Genomic DNA, 11283 nt, shown 5'->3' with positions numbered 1-11283 from the left:
TTATGGAGGGAAAAGTCTACTTTTGAAATAATTGGTTGCTTTGCAGAGATAATTCGGCCATATACTGCATTTTTTTGATAAATTACAGAACTCCCAGGGCTACACTTTGCTTCACCAACTGTAAAGCCAGGACATAAATCCAAACAGAAAAAAGGTTTTTTTCTTCCTTTCTTTTTGCCAGTGAAATACAATGTCACTGAAAATGGCCTTTATATCTATACCATGAAGTATTGCAAAAAGGAAGGAGAATAAATAAGCCTAGTAAAATATTTACCATTCTAGACATCAGTAGCCAAGGCCAGATTGATGGGGAGTGCTTAGTTTGGGGCTGACAGCCTTTAAATGACCTCTTTATAAGTGCCTGAATCTTGAAATTCTACATGCATGTGAGCTCCAGTGGGACGTGGAAGCATTTTTTGCAAGTATTTTGCCGTGTCAGGCGCTGGCCCATTGACAGCAGCAGGAATTACAGGTGTTCAGTTCCTCCCAGACGTGCAAAACGCAGATGCTGGAAAGCAGCTCATCCTGACAAGGCTCCAGCTGCCTCCCTTCATGCCGGACGAGAGCAGATCATATGCTACATTTCACTTCTAGCCAAGACTTACCTCCCTTTACTGCTTTTTTTTTTTGCTTTTTTTTTTTTTTTCCCCCCGGCTGTAGAAAACAGCTTTATGTCGACTAATCCAGGCAGAAGTAAGGGTAGACACAGAGACAGGTTTGAAGGCGGGGACGTGGCTATTCTGCTCCCTCTTTTTTTTTTTTTTTTTGCTTTTTTTTTTTTTTTCCCCCCTCAAAATTAATGCTTTTGGGCTGCACAAGCATTTCCCAAGATGGATTTTTCCACCGAGAAAGGAGCCGCAAGAGAAGGACCACTTCATATAGTCAAAGCGTGGGGCTCGGTAGATTTATTTTAAATTAAATAAGTTATTCCATGTGTCCTGGACACAAGCTCACTATAAACTAATTTGAAATCCAGGGAGAAAACCCCCGACAGTCAATTTTTCAGTCCTTCAAACTGAAATACTGTACCAGTAGTTCATCACCTGGCAAATAAACCTGCCAGCTCAAAACTTTATTAATCATTTTCTGTACCCTGCTTGAACTTTTCCAAACTGAACTCAGGAGTGCTCTAATTCTCCATCCACTGGTACCAAAAGAAACAAGTAAAGAGGACAAAAAGAGAGCAATGAAGGCTGCGTACTCCTCCTCTGCCTCATCTGCTGCAGAAACATAAACTTCAGAGACTACAATTTGGAGGTGATACCTATCATTTGCCCCCCAGTATCCTTAGTTGTATCCCAATTTCTGCCTATCAGAAACAGCCAGACCAGTACCTTCCTTGGTGGAATGGATTTTTAATTTTTAGCCCAGACAGGGAATTCTTTTACAGTAATTTCTCAAACTATCACTCCAGAGTAATAATTAACAATCTTTCTCATTATCTACATTATCCAACAGAAGTGCATACCTCCAAAGACTTTGCGCATTATTGCCTATATATTCCTTTTTCTAAATGTTAATGTTTTAGTCCTCAAATAAAAAAAAAAAGCAAAAAGGAAAGAGAGAGATCACAAAAGCTTCACAGAAAAAGAAGGAACAGATGTTCCTGAGATCATAGCAAAACAAGCTACATACTTTGTAGGAACAAACTGTGATGCAAAATGCTGTTATTTTTCTAACCTTTCTAAAATTACCTATTTGACTGATTTCTTATGTGTAAAAAGAGGCATAAGGCCTTCCCATCTGTCAAAGTACCATTGTCTCAAGTAATTTAGAAGCTCCTTGTTTCAGTGCATTGAGACTTCCAGCGCACAGACAGATTTAAGACATCTTTAAATTTGTGCAAGGCTCACAAGAATGCGTTTTTTAACGCTCTGTAACTAGAGAAGTATTTCTAGGAGAAGTCCAGCTAAAATCTAAAGCTCTGAGTCAATGGCTATCCCAAAAGAAATGCAATCCTAAGCCTGCTTCACACATACAGCTGATGGTTTGGGGTGCAAGGAGGGGCAAGGCACTTGTACCACAAATCTCTGCCTTCGGTGGGGCACAGCTCACAGGCACAAATGCAGAACAGGGACAACATCATAAATTAGGGAGTGGGAATCTCTCTACCCTACTGCACAGCTGCTGAAGAGACTGCTGATAAAACCAGCCTGTTATGACAGATCAGGCTGTTGCTTGCATCATCCCAGCCTTGTTCAGTAACGCACCCCAAATTTGAGCACGCAGTCATTGCCGTGATATCTATGGGGTGAATAATTCTACATTCATGCACCTGTTCTGCATGTAACACTCTTATAGTAATAAGTGTAAGAACTACCTCAGAAAGGAGAAAGCCTTCTTTAAAGTCTGTTAAGTCTCCTTCAGTGTCAACCTAAGCAGAGATTATAAATATATATATATGTACTCACATTCCACTACTTTCTTAAAGGGGATGGAGGTACTATTTTAACATGTTCTTAGGATGCTCGCAGCAGTTGCATAGCATTGCTACCTGGCATAGAGAATGAGGTATCTTCCTTAATTCTTTCTGTCCAGATCTCCCATGTAACTATTTTTTCTTGACATATTATATTTAATTTTCAGTACTTAATGGCATCTAGCTAGGGAATACACTGTAGGTTACCTTGGGCCAGCAGCTATCAGTGACTAATGAATGTTGTGATTAATATCGCATCTAAATTCAAGCAAATTATGAGAAATTCAGAACGTCTTCTAAATCAGACTGCCAGATCCTGGCTTTGCTTCAGACAGGGAAAAATGTGTTTGTATCACTTATTTTGTTGGCCATTGATGCTATTGCTACATGCAACCTCATTCATATGTGTTTTCTCCTACTTCTTCCAGCTCAGCTCTCATACAGTTATAGACAAAACTATTAAATCAGTGTAGTTTCCAGTAACAGCTTTTTCCCATGTTTTAATGGTGATAACAACCAAAGAGTTCAGAAAGATACAGCTTTTATTTCAAAAACATATCTGAAAGAACAGAGGAACTGTTAAATTGGGCCAGAGATCCACGTTGCCCAGTGTCCTGGTCGTCATTGTGGGGAGCAGCTGGAAACTTTGGAAAAATACCAAAAAGGCAGAGCGTAGAGCAATCCCTCCTCATGCAGTCCTCCAGGTTTCCTTTAAATTCCCTCCAGACCACCACAGTCAGTAACAGCTAAGAGCCACACCACTGGAAATGTATCTCACTTCTCCCAAATCCTTTTATACCCTCCACCTCGGCAGCATCCTGCGACAACGAGTTCCACCCTCAAAACTGCGCATTTTGCAGAGAATAACATGTTTTCTAAAGCTGCTGCTTGCTGTCGCCGCTGGGGCAGGCTCGCAAACGCTCACGGGGGAGAGCTGTTGGTCACAGGGCTCCAAGAGGAAAGGTCTGCTCCTTTGGCTTTTGAACCCAGCTGCAAATTTGGAACCGGCTGGGCGGCTTCGTCCCTGCAAGAAGAGCAGCGATGCTGAGCTGGCGTTCTGCGGTGAGGAGGAAGAACCAGCCACCCACCCTTTCATTTCTAACATGGTTTTTGATTTGGAAGCAGATACCAGATGGGAGCCTGGGGGAATTTTGTCAGCATTGCCAAATCAAGCCTTCCTGGGGCAGATCTAGAAATGTCCAGGGCTGTCTGGACTTGGGGAGGGTGACTTGTTCGGGTTTTAGCAGAGACTTTCTGTGCTGGGTCATTTTCTCCACCATGCAGGTTCTGGCAGCCCAGAGCAGGTACCAGGCAGCAGCCACGGGCCACGGCTTTCAAGTTCAACCAGCGGGCGTTTGGGGGGTTTAGTGGTTTGTTTTATGTGCTTTAAATGTGTCTGGTTTTCAGAAAAAAACCTGAGCGCTCAGTCTTCTGAAAGTCATCTATGGCATTTCCTCTGACAGCCAAGAATTAGTGTTTATTTGAAAAAGCAAACTAAATGTAAACAACCAAAATTGCCTTTTTTTCACAAGAGAAAAGACTCAAGAGGGAAAAAGCTCTAGTAAAAGACTCTAGTAATCATGTGGGAGGAGAAACAGCAATTCACTGAGAAGCACATACTTTGTCAGTGTTAATCCTCTCCCCTAGAAGAGGCATCCCTGTATTGATTTTCTGATCATTTATCTGTTCTGTCTTCCAGTCTGACAAATACTCGTGCGAGCAAATTTCACCCTGAAAATGGTTAGCCTGCTGTTTGGGGTAGAGGACTCATTATTTCTATGATGTGACAGATTGCCTAAATAAGACAGTCTCCCGAATGGACCATCCCCCAGCTCAGAAATATAAAATCCTACATAAACCCATGTAACAAACAACTGAATAAGTGCTTATGGTTTATCTTCATATATGCAGTGCTTCCACAATCGTGCCTCTTCAAATAATATATATCATGTTTGTCAATTTAATAAACACACCGAGCATTAAATGAACAACATTTCTTTACATCAGATAAAAAACCTGTGCATTCATGCTTCAAGTATCTATGAAGCTGTAGCCACACAGGTCAATATAGGAGGATGGGAATGCTTTACCTCTTCTTGCCTGTCATTATTTTACCTGTAATAAAATTCAACCAAGCCCCAGCCTCGCGTTGAGCCATTTAGTTGGAAATCTGCAATGCACTCGTGGAAAACACCTCTTCCAGTCAGGCCATTATACACCACGGGGCAAGCCTGCTTATCCAGCGTTGCAGAAACATCAAAGTTCTTGCCACCTTTGGTAAGAGTGAAAGGGTAGAATGTCTCCAACCTTCAATAGTATTTTATCTCAAAAATTGCCAAGATCTATTATTTTTCCATATGGTTTCTTCTTATGCTTTTCTAAAGGGCAATGGTTTCCCGGTCTGGTTTCTAAATTAAGTAAAATCCCTGATCAAGCCATACTTCCAGAGTAGCTGAATCCACCTCATAACGTATATTTTGATGCCTCAAAAGTGAAAATGCCATAATTTATCTGGATTATCATAACCAACAGTCCCCACAAATAGCAGCTGTAACTCTCCCTCTAACACAACTGCCTGTGGCCCTGACCCTGCAGTGGACACACACCCCCCATTTCACCGATGACACCCCACATCTATGACTTCACTGAAGCACCAAAGTCAATTTCTCAGGGCGTAAGAGGATGTGTTTAGCTTTCAAATTTGCTCCAAGGATCACGTGGAGTTTCACTGAGTAGTCTCTCCTCCACTAAATTACCTGTGTGCCCAAAAGCTGAAAGCAGATACAGGTGGGCTGCAGGTAGCTTACCAGCGGTAAAGCTGACTCCGTATTCATCCTTGATAACACCATCATCGGCCATCTCAGCCAGAGAGGTGTTGGACCACTCAATGCCAGCCTTCCTCCCATCAGGGAAAAAGACATAACCTACAGCGAGGCTGAAGGGGAAAGAAATGGAGTGGAATTCAAGTTAAAATAAAGTTCAAATGGACCAGCGCATTGGCCTTCCAGGGGAGCTCAACGCTGAGCCTGGCCTTCACCCCTGGAAAGCAGCAGGAATAAATAAAAAGGGTTATATTGTGGGATATTGCAAATGCTGAGCAGGAGAAGCCATGCATGCAGGGAAGATGAAGCTTGCAGGATGGACTGTGGTGGGACAGGCAGGTCACTTGGTCCCCCTTAGTCACAGGGTCACGAATGCTGGTCTGTAAGCTTCTGGATGTGGCAAGCACTAGTGCCCCTGCAGGCAGGGCTCCCCGTGGAATGCCCAACTGCAGACAGACACACCTTCCTAAATAGCTAGAAGTGCTCAATTTGTGCTAAATCATCGAGACAGTAAGACAGGCAGCTGCATCACCCTAATAGTAATTGGATGGAAAGGAAGTAATTGGAGGTAAAAGCTTTCCTTGTGACTAACTGCAAAAAATCAGGCACCGTGAGTGGGGAGCACGAGGGTGTGGATGGAAATCAGGCTGCACAGGTTCAAAGCAAGAATGTGCATATAGATGTCCTGCACAGCAACTTCTGCCACCTTTAAGACGTATGTTTTTAGCAGCATAAACCTCCTTTGTTACTTACTTAGTTGTGGTAGCTGGCATATTAATAACTGTTAAATGTGCTGCAGTCCCATCCTGTAAGAGAGCAATAAAGAAAAAGCAGTCTAATTGGTGTGGAGTCATTTTTGTGGATCAGACACTGACTTGACCAAGATACAACTCAGGTTATACAACGTGCCTTGACTTTCTACTTTTAAATCTTCTCAGTACATCTTCCATGAAAACCTGGCTGCAAATGAAGAGTCCAAGAATATAAACCAGGGCAATTTAAGGACATTAAGGACAACAGAAAGCCCACAGCAAGCAGACATCAGAGGAGGTGCCCATCAAAACCGATGGGCAACCTAGCAAAGTTGGCCCTGCTTTGACCAGACATCTTTTCTAACCTGTATTATTCTATGCCCAAGAACAACATATAGGAAAAAATGTTAAATAAGAAGGATCTGGGATCTCATGTTTTTGTTATTTTCTCTTCCATCCTTGCGTCTGAGTCCCTTCATGCTCCACTTGGGCTGCTCTACAGCAAATATAAGCCCACGCTGTGATGTTACATATGTACAGACACTCAGGGTATGAGGACTCCAAAATTCAATTGGCAATAAAATTTAATTCCCTCTTAGAAAAATTTTAATTAAGAGAGGAAGAGCAGCAGTAATTTTGAGTCCTGAATAACGATGAAGAAAAGGGAGAGGGTACTACCTGAGTATACACGTTACAGTGCAAAAGCACAGTCCTATTAAAAGGCATGCAGGCTTATGTTAAATCACAGCAGCCACTGGATCTGCACATATGTGGGATTTTCCAAGGTGTGCTTTTGTGCTGGCCAGGAAAGGAACTTTTATTCTGAATTCGGTCTTAACTCCTGCAACTCTGCCTACATTAGAGAGTTTAGATTTCTTCACGCCTGTGTTGGCAAAGGAAATGCCTTTTCAGGACCATCTGTTCGGGTTGCACACCAGCTTGTACCGCCAGCACTCAGCATTTCCCCAGGCTTGTGTGCTCCAGCAGCCACAGCAATGACTCTCCTCCGGCACAGCCACAGCAGCAAAGCAGAGAATCAGAGCTCAGCACAAGCAGAAATATTTGCTGACTGCTGTCACGAAGGCTTGGGAGATGCCTTCAAGCACCTCAGGCTCTCACTTAGTGTGAATCAGCACTGCATCAACTCCACTGGGTATCTGCGGCAGCTGAGAATCTGCCCTGTAAAGCTGCCTATCTAATTTTTCTTTAAAAATCCAAAACAAACAGTTTCAAGTTACCAAAACAACTTTTGGTTCTACCAACGTAGCTAAATCTCAGTTTTTACACACACGGCTCTGCTTTTGAGAGCTGCTGCCAACACTCCTATGTGCTAATGATGGCACCACTGAGTACTTCTGATTGCCTACCCTGGATGCTCCCAATGCCTTATTTCTGGCTATTTAAATACAACTCACAAGCTCAGGAACACCTCCATTTTCATGGTTATGTAGCACATTGGCATATTAATGCCTACCTCAAAGTGTGCCAAAATCATGACATAACGGTAAATCTCAGACCAGTCCCGGATACCTGCAAAAAAGAACAAAATCACCCAACCTCAAATTCACCAGTGCTGGAAAAAGTGAACTAATAGCACCTGACTTGAATTTAACTTTGGATAAAGAAATACCCAGCAATTGATAAAATGATAAGCACAGGCATGTCCCCAAAACAGTCATGGCATTTCCTCTGAAATGTCTTAACTTCCAGTGATGAAACTGGCTATTTTTAAAGATAATCTTTAGCCCCCCTGTCCCGCCAGTGTCATCGACAGTGCAGGTAGCCAAGTGAGGGAGTTGTTTCTGGTGCTGTTACCATAAGAGTGGCTCCGAACGCCTTTGAGGGAAAGCTGAGTTTTCTCATGATTTTCAATTTCAATTTCTCCAACAGACTCGCCCCATTGCTCATGTCGGAAATGTTGTTCCCTTTGTCTGGGAGAAAGAAAAACGTGAACAGACAGGCAAAATCAACAAGGCAAAATCAAGGTGCCCCCAGTGCCAATCTGATAGACTTATATCCCAAAATGAAGGAGAGATTTCAGAGCATCTGGATCATGGCTATGCCAGATTTTCCACATTAGCAACCACTTTTGCATTTCCCAGTTATTGCTACATAATGTCTGGGAGACAGCTGAGAATGAAAAGGCAACAAATTCCTTCCCTTACAGACTATAAAAATGCCCTCTGTTTGAAAAAATGCTGTTACCACCAAACAGTTGCTGCTTAGAAGTCCATAAGTATTACCAAAGACAACACACTATTGGTATACATATTTTCTGCTGGTATTTAGGCAACACACTATTGATACTCATTTTTTCTTCCCATATTTTCCTCTCTCTGGAGCTTGTGTACTCATTAAAATACCAACTCTAGTCCTGCTTTCACACAAGTATATTTGATCCTTTGCTTAGATATACCTGCACTATTGGCTTTGGAAGCAAAGCCTAAATCAGGTTGTTAGCAATGAAAAAAGAGAGAATAAGAAACATCCCCAATGCTCAAGGTTTTACAGACCAAAATTGTGGGCAAGTGCCTCCACCCACCCATCAGGAAGACCCTGTTTTTGTGTAGGATCCTCCTTAGAGGATGCAGGTCTGATGTAGTAATGAAACCAGGAGGCCATATCCTTTATTAGCTCACTTCAAATTAAACCCACCTTCTAAAATCCCCTGCGACCACACACATCAGACCCTGAAGGGACCTGTATAAAAATTACTATTAAGCCCTGAGGAAATTAATCTTGCCTCTCACTTTTTGACCCTCTGGAAGAACTCGATGGTCCACGGTTCCTGGGCAAAAGCACGTGCAAATGTGCTGGGGTGACTGTCGACACTGAAGTTAAAGACTTCTGTGAAGTTCTCCCAGCTAGGAAAAGAGGGGAAAAAATCAGAGACATTATTAGCTTTTAAGGTCATACTAGCCAAGTTGTGCACTTGCTACTCTGACAATGGCAACCTTTGTATTTTATCATTATTGGAAAATTCCGATTTTTCTCCTTTGAAATATCACAGCTTTTCAAGGAAGCAAACAGAAGGAAGCCGAGAGGAGAAACAACAGCCTGAGTCAAGAGATTACCTAGGAAGGGAGGCAAAAGTGAAATGCTCTTACTGCAAAGTGAATTTAACTGGTACAAGTTCACCCTCCTCTTCACTCCACTGCTGTCGGTAGGGTCCTTTTCTGCAAGGCAAAGCACTACAGTTTTGTATCCCTCCTAAACAAACAGCAAAATGTTTCTCCCAAGTTTGGAAGTGGATGCAACAGGAGACATTGCAGAAGAATGGGGCTATTTTGTGCTAAGGTAGAACAGCAAAGCTACATTACAACTCTACACCAGACACAGGTATTACTAGCTGTATTTTTGTTCCATAAAAATCAATGTGTGCTATTGTTACCAAATAGGTTTTGGTTTAAGTCGGTTAAATATATCGTTTAAAAAACCTTCATCTTAAATGAAACTATAGAGTGCTGCAGTACCTGAGTAATCCATCGAAGCTTATTTTCCAGTGACTTTGAGGCTCTAAGTATTCAATAGTGAGCCCTCCTGCACTCCAAATCTCTTCCGATTCATCACTCACCATCATGTTGGGATGTTGTGGGTGCTAAAAAGACATATAAGGAAAACACCTGCTTCATTCTTAATTGTGGGGATGCAACGGGGGCGAATTCCTGCTCTGATGGTCCTCTGCAGGGGGAACGTTTGGTTAAACTGGCTTTTCAGTTCTACCTGCTTTTGGTAACCAGATTATTAGAGAAGGGAAATTCTCCCTAAAATACCTGAGTTCCAAAACAATACGTTATTGTTTCAGATAATGCAACTGAATTAGTTGTGTGAAGGCAGGTCACTGCATGAGCTCAGCTCCTTGCGTTAGTGACTCTGTCAGGTTTACAGCCCAGCTGATGCAGGGCTTTGGGGTCAAATTATTGTTAGATTAAATTGATTCAAATTTCTAGCGCATGCAGGCTCCCAAAACTCTTCAGCTGCTCTTTGAAAACTGCATCTTGTTTCCTAAAGCTGCCACCTTTCTTAAAGAGACCTTACGCCTGTTGCTGTAGGATCTAAGGAGGTCCTGAACTTGGTTGGCAGTTCATTCACTCATTAGAAAAGGGGAAAAAAAACAACCATAACCATAGAATGTAATTTATTAGCCATGTGCTGCACAGTTCATTCACTCATTAGAAAAGGGGAAAAAATCAACCATAACCATAGAATGTAACTTATTAGCCACGTGCTGCACCTTATCAGAAGGACAGAATGCTCAGATTCTTCCTGGGAGACTTACCAAGACATATTTTAGAAAATATGCTGTATTTTGTGCACGTTATGGGGAAAATGGAATGAGTGTCAGATACCTACTCCTAAAATGAGACATAACCGTAATCTGGCCAGTTCACCACTGTCTTACTGTTAGCATATTAATGCAGTGAAGCTGCAGAGAACATTAATTTTTGCTCAGGATCCTAACACAGGTTCAAGGCAGGAGTTGAGCACCGCTCTGGAATGTCATCCCGCATCCACCACTCACTTCAAACTCTCCTATTCCGTCCACCCTGAGGAAGAGCCACATCTCACAGATCCCGTTGGGACGTTTGGCCAGACGAGCAATCACAAAGGTCTTGTTGGTCTCTGCAAAGCCAGTGAAGTAAACTGAATCCAGCGCCTGGGGAAAGGGAAACGGATTTCAGCTCCAGCTGCAGGCAGGAAGGGAGGGGGAGAGGCTGAGTAATCCTTTGTTTTTCATGTTGTTTTTTTTTTTTTTTTTTCATCTCAGGGACCAAATTTTACTTTCGCTTTTTATATTTAATAGCAGGCACCCCAGTGAAGAGCCAGAGAGTTTTGCCAGCAGCAGCGAAGCTTCATTCACGAGACAGGATGGTGCATGTGCTCCAAAAATACTTAATTAATCTGGCACGAAACACTCACAGCATTCATTGGCACAAACACATTTTTCCTTTCTTGTTTGCCCATTTCCTCACCAGGGCAGACACAGAAAGCAGAGAGGGAGCAGCTGGGAAGCAGTTTTAGAGAGTCACACAATTACTGTGTGACAGCCATGGACAAGTTCTGATTTCTCTGTCCCACAGCACATGGGACATGCTTTTCTTCATCCATAGCTGGCCTGATTTCACTGAATTTCACTGAGTTTTTTGAGTGATTTGAGGCAATCCTTTCCTCAGCAAGGGACATCCCCACCCTGCCCTCTCTGGGATGTGCTGAAAGAGGAAAAAGAATGTGGGTCCTGATGTGTGACAGCCATGGACAAGTTCTGATTTCCCTGTCCCACAGCTTTTCC

At 42.7% G+C, this 11283-nt stretch overlaps 1 protein-coding gene across 1 annotated transcript; it reads right to left on the bottom strand.

Annotated features, from left to right (window-relative positions):
• Window positions 1-2889: 2889 nt before the first annotated feature.
• Window positions 2890-10656, bottom strand: LOC106888097. Its single transcript, XM_014942124.1, has 10 exons — window positions 10516-10656; window positions 9467-9591; window positions 9101-9169; window positions 8744-8857; window positions 7809-7924; window positions 7468-7523; window positions 5995-6047; window positions 5227-5354; window positions 4535-4691; window positions 2890-3443 (listed from the first exon to the last, which is right to left on the bottom strand). Exons 1-10 carry the CDS (start codon window positions 10555-10557, stop codon window positions 3341-3343), a joined length of 963 nt encoding a protein of 320 aa, XP_014797610.1. The 5' UTR covers window positions 10558-10656; the 3' UTR covers window positions 2890-3340.
• Window positions 10657-11283: the final 627 nt, after the last annotated feature.

The sequence above is a fragment of the Calidris pugnax genome, unplaced genomic scaffold (assembly GCF_001431845.1).
Source record: "Calidris pugnax isolate Ruff unplaced genomic scaffold, ASM143184v1 scaffold28, whole genome shotgun sequence".
NCBI lineage: Eukaryota > Metazoa > Chordata > Aves > Charadriiformes > Scolopacidae > Calidris > Calidris pugnax.
Note: the sequence above shows the minus strand (reverse complement) of the source record. Positions and strands in the feature narration are given on the sequence as shown.